Source organism: Lepeophtheirus salmonis, chromosome 1, assembly GCF_016086655.4.
Source record: "Lepeophtheirus salmonis chromosome 1, UVic_Lsal_1.4, whole genome shotgun sequence".
NCBI lineage: Eukaryota > Metazoa > Arthropoda > Copepoda > Siphonostomatoida > Caligidae > Lepeophtheirus > Lepeophtheirus salmonis.
In genome coordinates this window covers 2,348,118-2,368,337 of record NC_052131.2, presented here as the reverse complement: position 1 = coordinate 2,368,337, position 20,220 = coordinate 2,348,118, and the positions used below count along the sequence as shown (strand labels likewise).

Here is a 20,220-nt window from a genome sequence, read left to right as displayed (position 1 = left end):
CTAAATCCTTTACCCTCTACAAAGGATATTTTTTTACATCCTTGATCGGAATCATAGATAACTTTCGATCAAGCATTTCTTTTCGAGTGCCAGACAACTTATTTTTCTTCTGGACATAATCATAGATTGTATAGTATCATTATTGATAAAATAATTTAAAGCGACTTCATGGATATGGATGTTTCCATATTGTGTTTGATTGAGGTTTTAAATTTTTGCTGCAAAGACTGCAAATCCCAATATTTTTATCCTTCTTAGATCTGTTAAAAAAATTATATGCAACGCTATTTTTACCCTCACCCTGTTTCTTATTGGATAGAGTATAGATACATGGAATGATTTCCAGCATTGTGGTTGAAACTTGGTATAACTAGTGTAAGAGATGCAGGGTTGACAATTTTTGCAATTTTTAGCTTCAAAGAGTTATCTATGATTCTGATCAAAAAAGATAAATAGGGATGTTAGAGTCACATGGGTCAACTTCAACATTATTTTCCTCATCATTAAAATTGTTAATGGTCAATTTTTAATTATTCACAGGCTCAATACAAGAAATTAATTCTTTGTCTTCAGAAAAATTATTTATTGAATATGAATACATGTTATAATTTTAACCAATAAATGTACTTCAAGATGTAACTATTATATAAACAAGATAATGATAGTTACTAAAATAATAATCTTGTACTGAAAGTGCTAGAGGAATGGGGTTAATGTTTATCAAATTATTAATTTATATTGTAAAAAAAGATAATAATATTAGTTTGCTTGCATTTACAATAAATGCTTTTTTAGACACTAGTCCTCTATGTTAAGATTTAAATATCATTATTTTAACTTAGGAAAAATGATCATTGCTTTATACGAAAATAAAAAAGAAAAAAGTATATAAGAATGAGGAATGTTTAATAAATAATATCATGTAAACAAGTCGTACACCTATAACACTCCCCCTAGACGACAGAATGAGTAAAGAGATCGTCTAGTTAGTAATACACAATAAAAGGCATAATAAAAACATTCATAAATAAACAATTAGATCATTCTCCAGTTGTAAATCTTGTGCATCTTATAGTCGGAGACACTGGAAGGATACTTGGAACTCCAAATTCAGGTCGAAGTCTATCCATCGAGACATTGTCAGTTCTTGATTCAAAGTCCAGTTTATAGTAACGATCGTGCCTTTCAATCATCTTAAACGGGCCCAAGAAAGTTGGAGAAAGATACTCCTTTATAGTTTTATTTTTAACACTTAATAATTCCCTATCAAACGTAGAATATTTCTGTTGTGTCGTTGAAGGAGCCCCGAGACCAAAAAGCTAGAGGTTGCCAGTGTCCATTTACCTTTTGCTAGAGAACGCTTCCCATCCCTGTATCAGATGCATCAGTTGTCAGGGCTAAAGGCAAAGAACTATGTCTGAATACAAGTTGAGTACTTTTAGATAAACCATTTTTAATACTTTGAAAGGCGTGTTCATGTTCTGTATTCCAATTAAACTTTACGCTATTCTTTAACACCTTCATTAAACATTAGAACATGAAAAAAACTTGAAGTTATTGTACTATGTCAGGACATCATAAAAAAACCAAGACTGACAAATAATTTGGTCAGAAACTTGAAGTCAGACTCCCCAAATGATACACCGGAAAACCGTAAAATTTATATTTTTTCATCCCATAAAGGTGCATCGACAAAAGTTGCATCAATGTATAGTACTATGTCAGGACATCATAGTGTATATTTAAGTTTTAAAGTATCCACTTACACTAGTTCAACTGTCATAAGTCATTTGGATGGAACAATGCAGAAAACTGTCAATGCAGCACTTAAGAAGTACCTCGAGCCTCAAGTTTCAACAACCTCTCCAGCATCAATTATTGCAACCATCATCGATGCTTCGTTCTTCCTACATCTTCAAATGGACTCTGCTATTCCGTCCAGATTTGCTGAAGTCTCTCACTTTATTCTCAAGAAGATGATTTCATCAGATGGGGACATTATTCCTTTTGTTTCTGACAAAGGACTGTATCCATCAATCAAAGACTGCGAGAGAGATTCAAGAGCTTCATCTTCTGTTGCAGCATACAATATTACTGGACCATCACAGAAACACCCAAGTTACTGAATTCAATCCCTCAGAAATACCAATTTTAAAGAGTCATTGATCAAGTTCCTTGACGACAGTCGGAAGGATGATAGTTTGGCGTGTGTGTTGTAACAGAAACCACTCTTGACTAATTCAGAAGGTATATACTAAAGCTACAAAGTAGTTAATGGAAGAGCCGTAAAAATTGTAGAAGCTGGGCTGGGCTGCAATTATGAAGAAGCTGATTGACTTATGTTTTACCATCTTGCAAACATACCGTCTCTAATCGACGTTGTTCTCCACACATCCGACACCGATTGTCTTTTAATTGGCGTAGGCTACTGTTCCTCTTACGACCCTTCATTGAAGATATGGATAGAAGCCAGATTATAAACAAACAATACTCAGCGATATATAAGCATAACTCAGATGCATAAAGCACTTGCCGATATATTCTGCAAATCACTACCTGCATATCATGTGAATATATATCGTCATTCAATGGAAAGGAGAAAATAAGACCACAAAATCTCCTCCAGAAAAGAAAAGAAGCACAGTCAGCTTTTAGGCAGCTTGGACTTGCATCTGAAATTAACATATCCACTATTGCCGATGTCGAAAAGTTTGTGTACGAGATAATATACTAATGCCGCATAAGTCAAAATTACATTTTATCTCAATTTTAAAACTGGTAAAAGGATAACATTGTTTAGAAAATGATCTTAATGACATTATATTTCTTTTGTGTTTTTTCTTTCAGTGTATGTTGACGAAGATGACGATACTAACAAGAATGGTGAAGACAGTGACGAGGAAATTTTAAATCCACACTATTAATGGCAAATTTCTTAGAAATTTTTATTTAAATATGTATCTTTTTTTTTTTTTTTTTTTGGGGGGGGTCTGACTTAATTTTCGTTTTGTCCATGTACCCTTATGGGATGAAAAAATGTAAATTTTACGCGGGGTTTCAGTGTACATTGTGGGTGGTATCACCTCAAGTTTCCGGCCGATTTTTTTTGTCAGTCTTGGTATTTTATAATGTCCTGACATACTACAATACATAGGTGCAAGTTTTTTCCATGTACCAATGGTTCAAAAAATACAACCAGAGCCTATTTTCAGGGGGTCTGGAGGCCAGGCCCAACAAGGGGGGGGGGGTCAGGCTGACAAAAAAACAAACAAAAAAACAATTCAATGTTCTAGGTGGTATAAGTTATTTCTGAGGTTGAAACTTTCTGTACCTTATGGGTGAAATCTTCGTGGAAGATTCTCTCACGATCAATGATGGATTCCAGGTTGTGGCGGAATGTCTGACATCTGTTGCTGATTTAGTTCTCTTTCATGGCGTCCCAGTACTGGCTCACGGTGGCTTTGAGGGCCTCGGTATTTGGATAACGGACAATAAAGTCCTTCCCCTCGATATGCAGTCCAAAGATGTAGTCGAAGGGATTGGCATCAGGGCTGTAGGAGACTAACTTTCAAAAAGAGTTTAAAAGACTAATTCAAAAGAGTCTTGCAACTGAGGAGATGTATTTCTGTCATTGCTTGTGTCAAAAGTGGTCTCTCCACCCTCATAAGTCTCTTTCATCCAATTTTTTGATAGCTCTCTGGGCAGTCTGGTGTGAAAACCCAAAATTTCTAGGATGAACCCTCATGGACTTGTAGGAATTGGCCTGTGCTGTTTTCTTTAACTCCTCCAGATCCGGTTTGGCCTTTTAACAAAACCCTTCTTCCTCTCCAACGTTATGGACTTGCTAACGGCGTAGTTTACCAAGATCTTTATTAAAACCGGCTGTGCTTGATTTTTCAGTATTATCGACAGCACTAGACTCCACTAAACGCTCCTTTGTCTCCAAGTTCTCTGGTAAATTATTTGGCATAATTGTATTATCACTACCTTCTTCACTTTCTTCAATTGTTTCAATTACTCAACTGCCTTAATTTCATTAATACGTTTAAAAGTATTCATCAACGTTATAATAAATTTCTTTGCCCTGTTAAAGTTTATTTGATCGATTCCCTTAATTTTTAAACTAACATCTATGGTCATACCCCCGGTCAAAACCAAATTTAGGGTTAGCACCAGTTAATTCGTGCTCTTTAAAACCAAATTTAATAGCAATGTCATAAACATCGACATACCGTAAATTGTCTTGTCTAATAGGCGATCCCTCCTTATCTTCAATTAGAAACACAAAAGTATCTCAGGATAAATCTTCTATTACTATTCAAGTGTATTAATTTTCCTTCCTTGGATTTTTCATTTACTTGAGAAACTAGCGCTCTTGAATAAAGAGCGCTAGGGCGTGCATCCTTACAGAGTTACTATCTCCGTGGGGTGGTTCTTTTGAAGGTAGGAATAGATTAGCCATATTTGTGCTCAGATTTCAATGGACCACCCGGTATACATAGTTCCAGCTTATATATTTTTAAAAAGAAAGGAAAAAGAATAGTTATTTTCGATATCAAAACTATTTACGATTAGAAATTATATAGCTATGTCATATACCAAAATAAAAATAATTAAGATTTGGTTAATATAACAATTAATAGGTGAGTGAGATTCATTTTAATTCGATTTAGGGTATGTGTCCCTTTTTTGAAAAGGTTTCTTTGTGGGTGTAGTAACGGTAATAAAAAAAAAAAATGTTTGTTTGTTACCATATTACTCCATAGAAATTTCCTTAAACAGCTGTCGATTTATTTTATGATCTTCCTCTTATCACACGATGTTACTTAACTAACACAACCATTCCTAATGTATTTGTTCGGCAGCTGTCGATTTGTCCAATTATTTTTCCCTTGTCAGTGTTCTGAATGTTGGTTGGTTGAACTTGAATCAACTCTTATTAAGTCAGAACAGTTCCCAACAATATTGAATAATAATTCAATACTCTGGGTCTTTTTTGAATTTTTTTTTGGGTGAATAAGTTGCGAGATAGAATAGAATTAACAAAGTGATTAGTTTCCTGAGTGTTGCTTGGTTGACTTCGAATAACTCTTTTGTAAGTTGTGAACAATTTCAAATAGTTGTTAAATATTAATTCCCTTTTTGAAAGATTTGGTTAATATTTAACACAAATAATTTTGGGTCTTTTTTCGGGTTCTGTTGAAGGAAAAGTAGTTAGATACATTAAAGATAACTACCTACTATTGTAAATTAATCTCTTGTCTCTTTTATTCTACCGATAAATTTTACAAATACTAAATGATAGAGCTAAGAATTTGGTCTCGATATTTGCAGCTCTACTTGGACTTGAATCCATAATTTGCAGACTTGCAACTCGACTTGATCTCCCAAGAACCCAGACTTCATTTGGACTCAATAGCTCGACTCGCGACTTGACTTGGACTCGAAAGTTAGTTTATAAATTGAACTCAAGAAAAACTTTACCACTACAAACCTTTTATTATAATTATGAATTTTAAATGAGCTAAGAACAAATATAAGGACTCAAACTGGACTCGATGACAATAATCAAAGATTGGACATTTGAGTTTAGAATTAACTTGGATTTGCAGCATGAGGACTTTTCCCACCTCTCGCGAAAACTTTTCTACTAAAGCAAGGTTGTAAAATAATCGAATCGAGATTCGATACAATCTGTAACTAATAATGATCCTCATATATAATAATCATGACATATGAACTATAGCGCTTGATTAAAACTGAGTAATGCTCATGAAATATGCACGTACTAATATGCTCAAGTATGCAGAGTTTTTTTCTTCATAATATTGTGAGAGAACACAGCCTTAATTAAAAAAAAGACTCACTATTTGTGTAGTCAGTCTACAAGAAGCATGGGAAGCCAGAATATAAATATTTGGTTCATATATTTTACTATCGGACTTTACTTTAAGATCACCAATGGAATATCTGACGTAAATGGGATTGAACAATGGATTTCAATGATGTGCAAAAATAGACCCATTTTTGATCTGACCCTTGTTTTAGATGAAGACAATATTAATGATCAAAGGTTTGTTATCAGGGTTGGTTTTCGGAGAAGGGGCATGGGGTCAATTACTTCAGACTTGCACTTGATTTGATAAAATAGGGTGTCCAGAAAGAGTAGGTTTTCCATAAATTAATAATTTTTTTCTAAAATTGGTAACTTGAAAAGGCATAAAAACGAACCAAACAAAAAATGCTTCAAATTTTCTTTTCTGAAAACAAAAATAAAGTCCAAAATTCAATTCAAATTTAAATAAAAAAAAAGGAAAAAAGGCCCTGCCTTTTCCCTAAAACTGCCCATGTTCTTAATGTGTTATTCTACGCATTCTTAACTTGTATACTTTTTTATTTTAGTCAATCCAATCTATTAAATGATATTATTTACATTGGGCTTCAACAAGATAAGTTTGTTTCGAGGATACTCCTTTCGGATGAGGAGAGTGTTCAATTGACAAAAGGATGGATAAATCATTTTATAATTGTTTTTGATTCTCCTCGATCTTGGAACTTTATTGCTAATCTTCATTCTGCAAGCTTAATAGCAAACCATGTACTTATATTAGTAAATGTAATGGAAACTCAAAATAGAAGTTTAGCGTACATGTCTCTTAAAAGTATTAAGCTATACTATACACGTAGGGTTGCAAGGAATGTTGATATAAAGTTGAGTTTAAGGATAGAAAGAAGCATAATACTTGGTACTAAAGCTATAAGCCAAGTAGTGAAACAAAGACCACGTGATCAACATTTATTCAAATATAAATGACTACGCGACAACATTATTTTTGCCTACTTGGGGGGTTGAGCATGCTTGAATATAGCCTATAACTAAGAAGAAAACTCCATGAATGCACTCTTGAATTAAGAAAATATAAGAAAGTATGAAGTATAAATGCAAATTAAGATAATTTATTGTAACAGCTAGTTGTTAATTATTTTTGGATGGATAATTTTGTATCAACTCATCGGATTTCACGGGCAATAAGCTAGAATACCTTTAATCTGCTCCACGCTCATTTTTTATTTCTATTCATACTTAATATTTTCTTCTTTTCCCACCAACTGTAGATAATGTAGTAAATCCCCCTTTATTATAGTTCCAGTCTAAGACAAGCCGTGTTTTAGTTTGAAATAACAGTATTCCCTTCACTTGCGTGCCAAAAAATAACTCAGCTAGCAAAATGAGTAGGAAACAGGCGTCTTTGAAAAGTTTATTTGCGAAAAGAAAAATGCACAATAAAGAAAGAGAAGTGGAGCCTACGACTTCAAAGGAAAAAAGTTTTTAGCAGAAGTCCCAGAAGTCCTATATGAAGTATTAATTTATTGTGACATTTGATTTCCACACACCAATCCCACTTTGCATGATATGCGGCGACTCGCTCTCAAATGAGGCAATTAAGCCTTCAAAACTTCTTCGCTACTTTTATACTAAGACCCTCAGCAAAATTGTTAAGTGTTTACCAGTCCGCAGTTAGAAAAAGGTTGGAAATTTTGCGTGGGAAAATATTTTTCCTACACTATAAATCTACTCAAGCTAGAAGAAGAGTTTAGCCACTTGGTTTATAGCTTTGATTGGTACAACTACTTTGATCGTTGCTATCATAAATATGTATTATCCATTTTCAATAACAAGGAGCTCATAGAATGAAACAGAGTAACCAGATTGCAAGCTCAAGCGTGTTTACTCACCGTAACATAATTTGCAACCCTGACTTTATGAATGATTTGATATTAATTTTGCTTTCTTTAAATGTTCATCTTCTTTATAGATGTTCGCCACGACTCAAAATTGTATATGTATCTTCCAAACCAAGGTATATACGAGATTTATAGGATTCATTCTACTTTACCCATTTGTAAACAGAAACTCTATGATAAAAGCTTCAAAATCCTTCACAAAGGTACTCAACTTCTCCATGATCGACGCTCTGATTTGAAGGGAGTCACCTTAAGAGTTGGCTTTGCTAATATACCCGCTTTCAATTATGAAAATAAATCTGGGATATGGTATGATATCTTCATGAGTTATAAAGCAGATCTCAATTTTGAGGTCGAGTTCAAGAAATCACCTGACAATCTGTTTGGATCTAAAGTTGGGGAAAATGAATTTAGTGGAATGTTAGGAATGATTCAAAGGAATGAAATTGACTTTAGGTGAGCTACTGGTCCGTTAGTTATAGCAAGGAATGCTTTTTTTCCTATCTTTTTTTTTGCCAAACTAAAGCCTATTTTTTTAAGTAGACTAGTTATGAAACGAAAGAGTTAATTGAATTTAAACAACCTTGTAACAAATATATTAAGGAATTCGAAGAAATTTTTGAATAATAATTAATCTGATTACATAAAATAAATAGAGCAACCCACAAAAAAAAAAAAATAATAATAATAACTCCTTACACAATTGGTTTAATTCAATTCCTCTTTCATTTCATAACTATTCTACTCTAAAAAATAGCCCTTTGTCGCTCAAAAAAATCTATAAAGTATTTCTTGATTAAAGTAAGCGTTTTATTAATAACATTGTGGATCAGTCCTGAAGGTTTTTCCATCACTGAAACGCGACAAGAAGTCGCAGAATTTTCTTTCCCTATTCAAGAGACTTACGCAAAACTTTATGTCAACGTTTATAACCGAATCAAACTTAATTGGGAAAGTTTTTTGAAAGTCTTTGAATGGAAGTTTCGAGTTTGGATATTAGGATTTCTGGTCATTTTTATTATTCTGCTTCATTTTATTTTTAAAGTAAGTTATAGAGTAAGTATGTGATAAAATTATAATTTTTTTTTTGCTTTTCTTTGGGTTTTAGGTTCGTGATGTTGCGAGAAATAAACCGTTAAAGTTTGTTGAACATGGACTCGTAATTTATTTTGGTATTTTAGGACTATCCTATAATAAAAAATCAGAGTACTTTTCTTTTAAAATATTGATGATGACAGTGATGATGTTTGGAGCTTTATTAGCATGGGCCTTTAATGCCACATTGGTCTCCATTTTGTCTTCTACTGGAAAGCAAGTTCCCATAAAGAGGTGGTATAAGATAATCAACTTTTTTTTTAGATTAGTAGGGGGGCGTAAATATAGTCTAAAATTATAACCTTTGACCTTGAAAAGATAACATATTAACATTATTTTTAGTCAGGCTATTTGTACATTTTGAGTATTGTAATGGGTTGGGGAAAAAGTAATTTCGTATTTCCTGTCCTTTTTTAATTATTAATTAAAACTCTAGAATGGAAGATATACTGAGATACAAGGATTTCCAGCTCATAGTAAAGAAGGGAACTTCAATTGAAGATGATTTTAGACAATCAAGCGTAGATTCAAATCCAATTTTTTATAAGATCTACAAGGAAGTTGTAGAGGGCTCTGAGGACAAAGTGTTTCTTCCCTCCAAAGTGACAGTGGAAAAGCTTTCGAGTAATGAAAAATTTGTGATGCTGAACGAAGAATTTTCATTTCTAACCAATTTCAAGGATATTTCCTGTGTTATCAAAGAAGACTCACAGAAATATAGCTTTGTACACCACGCATGGGCCTTTAATCCAGCTTTTGAATATAAGGAATTATTTAATCATCACATTTTAAGAATGAGACAATTTGGAATTATGACTCGTTTCTATCGAGAAATGAAAAAAGGTTTTCATCTACAAAGATGCACCGAATATGATGACAGTGCCTACTCGGATATTGATTTTGAAAACATTATCCTTATATTCATCCTCATTTCCGTTGGGATTGCTTTATCCCTCATGGTTTTGATGAGCGAATATATTTTGCATCGATTTTCAAATGTTAAATTGAAAAATATTTGTGAAACGATGTTTATCGGATAATGATGAGGTTCGTCATATATTCTAACATTTTAGTGTCTGTATATTGATGTATATGAGTGTATTTATGTCTTTTATTTATACCCATAGAATGGTAAACTTTTTTTTTCCTGCACAAAAAGGTCATGAAGTAAAGTTTTATATCTGAAAAAACCTTGGTAATTATTTTTGAATATATTATACGATGTTGATTATTTTTTGTGTATATACATAATATTTCTAATCACGATTTTGCAATGTTTATATATATATAAAATAGGTTTAGTAAAAATTCTAAATCAAATGTAAGAAAGGTTATTTACTCGGGGTATATTATCCAAACAATCACACATACATTAAATATAGTTATTAAGCTGGATAATAAGAGTAAATTATCTAATCAATTATTTCTAATTACATACTCACTATTCAAAACTAGTCCATTTTAATCCTATTCACAGAGACAAGTAGGAAATGAGGCTAGTTGAGTCACAGGTAAGTTAACACACTTTCATTTTCTAATAACTTTTCTGAAAAAAAATAGAAAAAATAAATTTTTTGGAAAAAAAGTTCATAAAAAAATATTAAATTCAAAAAAAATTCAAAAATCTAAGTTGTCCACAAAAAGTATTTTTTTTTTGTAAAAAATTTTAAATATAAAATTTTTTGGAGAAAAGTTTCAAAAATCTATAGCTACACAGAGAAAATTATTCATTTTTTTGGAAAAAAAATTATAAAATCAAATTCTAATCACATACCCACTATTCAATGGTAGTCTATTATAATTCCATTTACAGAGAAAAATAGAAAATGAGGCTAGTTCACTCGCGTGAAAGTTTTCACACTTCAATTTTCTAATAAGTTTTTGGAAAAATATTTGAATAATTTAATTGGAAAAGTATATTAATTTTTGGAAAACAATTTCTAAAATCCAGTCATTCACAAAAAATTATTTTTTTATGGGAAAAAAAATTGAGAAATTAAATTTTTAATTGCATAACCACTATTCAAGGATACTCAATTTTAATCCCAGTCACACAGACAAGTAGGAAATGTGGCTTGTTGACTTGCAGGTATGTTGACACACTTCAATTTTCTAATAACGTTTCAGGTGGAATAACTACTTATTATTGACACATTAGCTATATCCCTTTGAGGCTGCTGAGTACATACATTCTAACCCTAAGTTGCTGGATATTTTACAGCCTCAGAGTTTTTAAGTTCATTAGTTTTTTTATAAAACTCAAGTATTTGCTTATGTTCTTAAATTTTTTTATCTTAAAATAGAAGGTTTTTTTGGTTAATTGAAGACTTATATGCTATTAATTGGTTAAGTATTCATTGAGATCTTAATGTTTGAAGTCACAGAGTAGGTAGGGGGCAAGTCAACAGATGCTAATCAGAGTAACTTGAGAAATACGAAGCTTACAACTGCGCCTACGCAATGTATAAAAAGTTAAGGTAAGTTCAAGTATATCAAAAACTATTGGATAATAGCTTCATTTTTAACAGTGGAAGACTGTACCAAAACCAACAAATTTTGTTTGTGCAAAATTACTTCAATTTTACGAATGTTAAAAGGAATAAACAATTGAAATTAACTTTATACCTAAAGGGTTTTTCAATAGGGACCCTTACATTTTACGTTGATAGGTTTCGAAAACGACGTCATATTTGTTATTGTTTCTTTGACAGCTGTGCTCAGAAATAATTGTAGTTTCATCATGGAGCAGTACACACTCGAGCAATTCTTGCAAATTATTAAAATTTATTACAAAAGTGGGGGGTGTTTGATCCAAACTTTAAGAGCGTTAACGCCAATTTATGGTGAACGTAATCGACCTGCAAAATCAACAATTCAACGTTTGGTGAAAAAATTTGAGTCCACATACACGCTACATAATGTTCCTGTGCCAGTGAGACAAAGAAATGCACGAAGTGTAAAAAATATTGCTGCTGCAAACGCATCAATTCAAAATGACCCAAATTTGTCTCTTACGCGCCGTTCTTAATCGTTGAGCATCTCTGTGACATCGTTGTGGCGAATTTTGCGAAAAGATCTTGGCCTACACCCGTATAAGATCAAGTTGACACAAAAACTGAAGTCGATTGACCCCTTCAAACGTTGGGAATTCGTAAAATGGGCTGAAGGAAAATTCGAAAATGATCCTGATATTCAATGTAAAATCATCTTCAGCGATGAGGCACATTTTTGGCTTAATGGCTTTGTTAGCAAGCAAAATATGCGCTATTGGGTCGGAAAAAATATACACGTGATTCATGAGGCGCCATTACATCCCCAAAAAATTACTGTTTGGTGTGGATTGCATGCTGGTGGCCGTGCTTTTCCGTCAACGATGACAATCGTCACGTTACTGTGAATGAAAATCGTTACGGCGCCATGATAACCTATTTTTTTGGCCTGAATTAGAAGATATGGAGTTGGACGATATGCCGTTTCAACAAGACGGTGCCACTTCACACACAGCAAATGTTACACTCGATTTATTGAATAGTAAGTTTGGTGAGTGTCTTATCTCCAAAAATGGACCAGTCAATTGGCCGCCTCGCTCGTGCAATTTAACGCCTCTAGAATATTTTATTTGGGGTCACGTGAAATTAACTTGAATGTATTTTAACGGCAAATAAAGAAATCGTCGATATCTCAAACTGTTTTCGTTTTATTTATAAAAAAATGTGAGCGCTGTTAATTAAAAACCCTTTATATCTTGTGTACAAGTTGCAAAATGTATATCAAATAGTAAAAGTTGTAATTTCTTTATCTTAAAATCTAAACACTCAAATGACCAAATATTAAACTGATGCTATCATTTAATTTTGATCTATTAAAAATACTGGGCATGTATTCATGAATAAGATAACTTTGGGTATTTGAACATTACAATGTGACACATAATACTTATCAATTAGTAGTTTTCATCAAAAAACACCATTAATTTCACGACCATCTAAGGAATATTAAATTATCGTATTATATCATCCCATGTGCACTAAATTCTTCTTTTATAATCCTTCTACACAACATATTGTAGGCCTTTAGCAAAAGTGTTACTAGTTACATTTTTTAATCCTTTGCTATAATATGAAGGAGCATTTTTATCATATTTCACTTTTAACATTTTTCATATATCAACTTTCCAACAATTCCATTTCCAAAACCAATATGTTAAAATTATGTCAAATAGGATGTGTAAAAAAACTCTTTCATATATTAAAACAATGAAGTTGATACAAAATGTTATTAGACCTACGATAGATAGATTAAATTTTTTTTTTAAATAAAATAAAATATTTATTAACTCTATGATGGGTTCTGACTTCTAAGTATGAATTGTTGTTCGACAGTTCTTTTTGACCACGATTCCTGGTCGATACTGAAGTACTTGAATACATGTATGAGTCTTTCATTTGCATGTTCAAGTCAGAAAAAAAGAGAAACTAAGTCACAATTCTTACACATGGGCTGAGAAGTCCTGGGCTTAACAAAGAAAACACGTTTTTCCCCCGTTCCAAATTGGCTTTCTAAAATTATTATTATTTATTTTTATTCGCTATTATGGGGCAGAGTCCTCATAGCACTTTTCAAGACATTTCTTAGCTTGAGCGTTATTTTTCCACCCATCAAGAAGCTATGTAAAATTAAAACACTAAATTGTTTTTGATCCGTTGTTTTACGAATAACAAACGTAGCGTCAGACTTAGCAAAACTACATACAAACTAAAGAACAGATTGTCATGGCATTTTGACAGTTGTCTTTTGAAGGTTGTTACTAAAGGAATTTAGAGAAAGAGTGGGCAATCAGTAGAAGAAGAATTTTCCCCCCTTCTCTTTGCAGATTGGCTGAAAATTGTCAGCTGCCATAAGCTTTATTTTAAAAGTCTTGAAGACAATTTTTGTACTGCTTTGTGGGCTTCATTTAATTATTTATCATAGTTGGCCAATACTTAATAATTGCAACATATTTTTCATAATAGTAACATGTAGTTCAGTGAATTGTAATAATAGATCAACATCGAGTAAAAAGTTTCCAAGCTTATTACCCATAAAAATGTTTAATTTTACAAAAGACATCAATCAAATTGATGAAGGATTTTCATTCATTTTAATTGGAAGATTTACTGAAGATGCTCTGGAAAATTTATTCAGCCTTATTCGGAACAAGAGCCCAACTTCATTAGAGGCTCAAAATAATATTAGAATAATTACTTCAAGTCATTTCTTGAAGATAAAGGGATCTTCCAATTATGAATATGATGATGGCGTATATCTAATTGATTTCTTGTATGATTTAAAAGAAGGAAGAAATAAATCAGACGAAGCGTCTAATGAATCTTTTCTTCAAGAACTAACTTCTCAGCTACAAGAAGATACTGTGCTGTCCGAACAATAAACTGATATTTTACATTATATTACTGGCTATACTTTAAACTAAATTAAGACATATCATACCGTTTAGTTTTGTTATTTTGGGCATTTGTGATATTGGCCCATATTCAAAAATTTAATGATTAAAGAAATATAGGTAAAATCCTGAAAGATCTAATTGAAAAAGAAACAACAAATATATCCCGACTCGATTATCTTAATATTAAGACCAAAAATAATGCCAAATTCGTGTTTAAATGCATGCAAACCTTTTTCGAAAGAGACGAACAGAGAAAGGAGGAATGAGTAAGAACCTTCGGGCTTAATTGAATTGGAATCGATTCCCACAGATCGTCCTCCCGAAAAAAAGAAAAAAAAAACACTAAATAAATTTGAACTCAATGTTGAAGTGGCAAACTTTCGTGATCATCTTGTCGGAAAATAGTAATGAAAATGATTTTTAACAACATTAAAAAAACATTTAAAATGGAAAAAAACCCTATATTTTACGGGTTTAAGGAGGACGAAATAGACGGCACTCAAGCTCAGTACGGCTTTGGTTATGCCTCTTTCTACACAAATGAACATATAGATATTCATCTAAGACTATAAGAATTAAAAAATGTATATATGGGAGAAGTGGAGAATCCAAACAGAAATGTCATTAAAATAGCGATGAGAATTTAAAGAATTCGAGAACTTTGAAATCAATGAAAGGAAAAGAATGAAAATAAAGGCAATTAATACGTTTAAAGGGTGGATGAAAATAAGTGGAAAGAGTGGATCAGTAAATTTGGTGAAATAATTGACTCCTATCCTGAAGCAAACCCTGAAGATCAAGACGCAGTAATGAGATTTAAAAAATATAAATAAGCTTGGAGGACGTCAAACTATATATTTGAAGTTCATTCGGATCCTCAAACTATCCCTCAAATAATATCCGCTCGTAATAACCTCGCCAATCTAAGATTTCCTGGCGTACACCTTCAGTGTCAAAACTGTTTCCAGTTTGAATTCTACAAAAAGTACGTCGACTTTCTAGGAGCCATATTACTCTCTTTTTATGAGAAGGTAATGCACGTTGGATTTTTTTCCAGAATTTGTTATGCAAAGTGTCTTTGTTACGCTGATGACCTAACTCTTATTCTTTGTGGCAAATCTTTAGAAACTGTAAGATCTTTCAAGAAGAATATGGCGATACTTAAAGATTTTTCGTATATATCGGGATTGAAGATCAACTCTGATGAAACCGAGATAATGAGTCCTTAGAGGAGCCTTATCCGAAAGGGTTGACCAAGTCTCCAAATATCAAGTAAGATTAAACTTCTTGGATTATGGATAGGAAGTAGTAGTACTCGTCTAAATATTCACCAAATTCAAGCGTCTGAGTTCTTATTTTGTCAGACTCAACTTGAATATGTGGGACGGAGTCAAAGCGTGGAATGAATATGTAATCCCAACAATAATACATCCATTAAAAGTCACGCCATATCAAAACAAAATAAGTGATTTAGTATATCAAATACAACAATCCTTCCTTAAACTCAAAAAGAAGAAAAACATTTCGTATGAGAGGATCCATGGGAGATTCAAGTGGGGCTGTCTCTTGGTTATGTGTGTCTCAGATAATGAATTTCTACTATTTGAGGAAAATATGGAGTAGCAATGAGTTTGGAGTAAAACACTTATGGATTTTTTACAGAAAAAATAATACTCTTCTCATAAACAATCCTCATGATAGTTACCAAAAACTTGTAATACTCTGAGCGTATCCAGAGTTTTTGTGAAGACACAAGAGGAACCAATGAAACCCATAAGTTATCTTTTGGTTAGGAACAACATGTTAAAGAAACCATAAGTCTATCTGAAATCCGAACGGTCAATGATAATATTGCGGCGGATGTTATATCCTCAGCTAACTTGATGGACAGAATGACCTGGTAAGCCTTCAAAGCCAGATTCGGAATCTCCAAATTAGTTCAGAGGCCTTTGCTTCCATTTCAGAGATTTTAAATACAATGAAACCAAAGTTATTTTATCAAAGGAACTTTAGAAATTGGAGCCAATTTTTTTAAAGACCAAAGACGTTTGTGCTCATTTTGCAACACAGATAAAGAAACAACGGGCAACCTATTCTGTGACATATTAAAGGAACTGTACAAACGGGTATCACAGCGTTTTTTACATAATTTTAAGGCCAAGACTAATCGGGAAGACTTTTTATCACATTTTAAAGGCAAGCAAGAGTAGCAAGTAAACGCCATAATAACAAAAACCCAAGAGATTATTTATGCTAAAAGGACGACAAAAGATACGAATCTTCGAGGCGTAATTCCTACGATCAAATTTCTTTAATCAATTAAATAATTGTTTTAAATTTTTATTTAAATGTCGTTTTTTATTTTCTTTTTAATTTGTTTATTATTTTGTTTTATATGTTTGTTATGTTGATATTTTTAATATAGTTTTAAGAGTATATTGTAAAAATGAACTTTGATGTTTTTGATATCACAATTAATGAAATATAAAATGCCATATGGCCAAGAAAAAAAAAATATCAGACGGTCCGTTTATAATTTAAGCAGGTTTGTAGATTCGGTTGAATATTTTTGAATTCTATTCTGATTTCACCTCCAGGAATGCAGTTCAAGATTTTGATCCCTCAAAACTACGCAATTGATGGCCAATTTTATGATCCTTATAAATATATTATGGTCCATTCTATGAAAAAACTATTTTTTCCCCGTTTTGAATAATTTTTCCAATGTCAAATCACCTTTTTTGGGAAACTCATATATGTAACTTCAGATCTGAAATTGTATCCAACTATTATTTTTATGCTCCTTTTGAATTTGATCAATTTTTTTTTGATTACTTTTGCGTTTGAGATTGTAGTTCGTAAATCACTCATCTGATGGAAACATATATATCATTTGATAGCTTTTGAGTTGTTTAACAAAATACTTAAATTAAAAAAATGTTATAAATAAATATGGTTGCTGTTGATCATATATACTTTGACCTTAACTACCTGAAATATCATATCCTATGATTTTGATCAAAATAATAAAATATAAAATAAATAAAGAATAGAAAATAAATAGAATAAAAGATTAGGGTGGGAGGTCTATCGGCTTGGGCCATATGAGAGATTTAATAAGTTCACAAAAATAAAATTTTGCATTTAATGGTTTCTTGTGATGTAATGATTATAAAATTAAGCAAATTTAATGATGTCAAACCAATTTACCTGTAATATTCATCCTCATAATTGCTTATTGCTAGAGTTTATGTCTTAGTTATGACCAATACTTCAACTAACACATTGGTAGTATATGTAAAACCAAAGTTAGATTTACAAAGAAATTAACAGATTACTAATTTGAAGATAGATCAAGTATATATACTATGTGTCATGAGATGTTTAATTTGTTCACTTATTTAAAATTAATGGTTTCTAGAACTACAAAAAACCACTTTTAGCTCAAGCATATAAATTACAAAACGAGTACTTTAATCAGTAACCTAAAAGTGTATATTTGTTCATATATCCAATAAATAGTTATCAGAAAATAGTTAGAAATTTCATAATTTGACTTAAAAATTTGATCCGATTTTTTATTTTTATTTTTTAAGTTCAAATTCTTTAACAAATAGAGTCCATTTCCTTATGTGTTTTAGTTATACATAGTAACCTTGGTGAACGAAAGTTAAAATCAAAATAAGTAAAAATAGTTGATTTGCCCATCACTACAACGAAGAATTCCTTTTAAAAGTGACTGATTTACAGACGAATGTTAAACGTGAGCTGCACAATGTGTTGATACCCAACATTGATTGGCATTACTTTTTCTAATACATATAAACTACAATGACTTATCCAACAAAAAAATATTCCGGGATTAAATTTGCTACTACGATGAAAAGGAAATTGAAATTTGAGGAGGAACATTGTATGCAATCTTTTAATTGCAAATTTCAGGCCTTGAAACAAATAATACAAGTATATTGACATTAAACTTAAAACATACATAATTTATATTCGATAATATTTCATAGCTTAATTTCCTTTTTAGTTAGTGTGTTCTCATTGTCTTTGATTTAATGTGGATTTCATTCACACTAAAACTCCAGGCCTGCAAAAAAAAAAAAAATAATAAAAAAAAAAAAATGTAAGTGTCTTCAATGTATTCATAACTTTTAAGTATATATTTCTTATTTTGAACCATTATTATACGTAAAGCTCTAATATGAAATTAAATTTTATTTCAGAATATTTGTATAATAAGTGCTGATAACAGTTGCTTAGTAACCTAATTTTGATCTACTTAACTATATTCTAACTGATTAAATATTTAGATCAGGGTTGTCCAACCCGTTGCCACCGGGCCACATTGGAGACCGCCTAACTACTCATTCACACTTCAAGTCATATTTTTTTATCAAAATTGTCATAATATCATCAAAAAATGTAGAACGCGGATAAAACGTGCACACATTGAAAAAATTTGCAGTCATTTTGGATTTTCTGAGACTCTAACTGAGTTACCAGATTGACCTTTTTTAGTATTAGACTTAAAGTTGAAATAAATTTGTATTTAATAGTTTTGTTTTATGTAGACATTTTTCATGAAATTTAATTCAATAGCTTTTGCAGCCCATTATATCAAAAGGTTGGACATCCTTGATACATAATATTTTTGAAAATACATTTTTTCACATGGAAAAAATATTAGAAATAAATATTTTTTCAATGCTTAAAACCGTTCGGTTTCTAAAAGCGGGTTATATTTTTTTATTAGAGAGATCAGGAAAAGTTGCAACAATTTTTTTTTCTTGCTCAATTCCCTGTTGCCAAAATTTAATACAATATATCAACTGCTATTGATTAACTCTATTAAAAATTTTTACTAGTCACTAATTTTTCCATTCATTCAATTTGAATATGACCCGCCAAATGTTGTAATTGCCACTGTAGATTGCAACACATGAAAAACTCAAGTTTGAATTATAAATTAAGAAAATAAAACTAAATAATTAGACCTTTCATGGTGTTGAATTTTAACTTTCAATGTACCTATTATAGTAGATTAAGACTGAATACGATTTATATTATAGATCACTGATCAACATTAAATATAGATTATATAAATTCATTCTTACTATCCAACAAACAGGGTTACTTTGAAGTATGAATATATCAAATTTAACAATGTGAGAAAAATTAAAGCACTTGTTGCAACTGATCTCTTCGTACTAAGCGTTAAAATATCTCAAGTTTATCTTCAATGAGTGAATTTTGTTAAAAATATATTAACGATAACAAAATAATCAATGATTCAAATGATATGTATTACAACAAAAATAACGGAAATTAGCTGCATATTGATCCCCATAAAAATTAAAAAGCCCATCGACACATTCCACTCTAATCTTTTTATTTAGTGTCAAATATTGGTTTTAATTTGTTCTGATACATTTTTTATAAAATCAGAGAATATAAAGGTTGATATATTTAAGGTCACATATATGTTCAAGGGCAACTATTTTTTTTTTAACATAACAACTAAAAAAAAAGGCTCAAAAAGTTTAGTTGCATAGTTTAATAGCTATGATTTGCAGCCATCAAGTAATTAGTTTACCAACTACAATCCCAAATGCAAGGGTCTTCGATACGATTTTTAATCAAATTTATAATGTAAAGAAGCTCAAAATTATACATGGGGTGATACATTGGGCAAAATATTAATTCTCTGCATCGTATCGGTATGGATAGTTTTTTTAGAAATTTTCTCATTTGCTCCGATATTTTATATGATGCAATCAGAAAATAAAAGAAGGAATGGAAAATAAAATGTTATTATTTTTTTCAAGCTAGGGAATATTTAATACACATAGTACTCAAACTAAGAATAAGCAACCTTCCTATAAAAAAAAAAATTATGTATCTGGTAGTCAACCAAATTATTCAATCAT

At 31.4% G+C, this 20,220-nt stretch overlaps 1 protein-coding gene across 3 annotated transcripts; it reads left to right on the top strand.

Annotated features, from left to right (window-relative positions):
- Window positions 1–5,866: 5,866 nt before the first annotated feature.
- On the top strand, window positions 5,867–10,031 carry LOC121113829 (glutamate receptor ionotropic, kainate glr-3-like). Of its 3 annotated transcripts, XM_071887024.1 has the most exons (8): window positions 5,872–6,073; window positions 6,403–6,662; window positions 7,818–7,862; window positions 7,950–8,202; window positions 8,580–8,790; window positions 8,855–9,075; window positions 9,278–9,888; window positions 9,969–10,031. In XM_071887024.1, the coding sequence occupies exons 1-7, from the start codon at window positions 5,895–5,897 to the stop codon at window positions 9,879–9,881; spliced, it is 1,773 nt and encodes a 590-aa protein (XP_071743125.1). In that variant the 5' UTR covers window positions 5,872–5,894; the 3' UTR covers window positions 9,882–9,888; window positions 9,969–10,031. The 3 variants fall into 3 exon arrangements, with proteins under 3 accessions (XP_040563635.2, XP_040563643.2, XP_071743125.1); XM_040707709.2 differs by having other exon boundaries at window positions 5,870–6,073; window positions 7,818–8,202; XM_040707701.2 differs by having other exon boundaries at window positions 5,867–6,073; window positions 7,818–8,202; window positions 9,278–10,031.
- Window positions 10,032–20,220: the final 10,189 nt, after the last annotated feature.

Bases quoted from the DNA above. Each gene is read 5' to 3' on its own strand.
- LOC121113829 (XM_040707701.2), top strand. From the start codon at position 5,895: ATGGGAAGCCAGAATATAAATATTTGGTTCATATATTTTACTATCGGA. The intron at 6,074-6,402 runs GTTTGTTATCAG...TTTTTATTTTAG, and splicing joins GACAATATTAATGATCAAAG to TCAATCCAATCTATTAAATG. The intron at 8,791-8,854 runs GTAAGTTATAGA...TTTGGGTTTTAG, and splicing joins TGCTTCATTTTATTTTTAAA to GTTCGTGATGTTGCGAGAAA.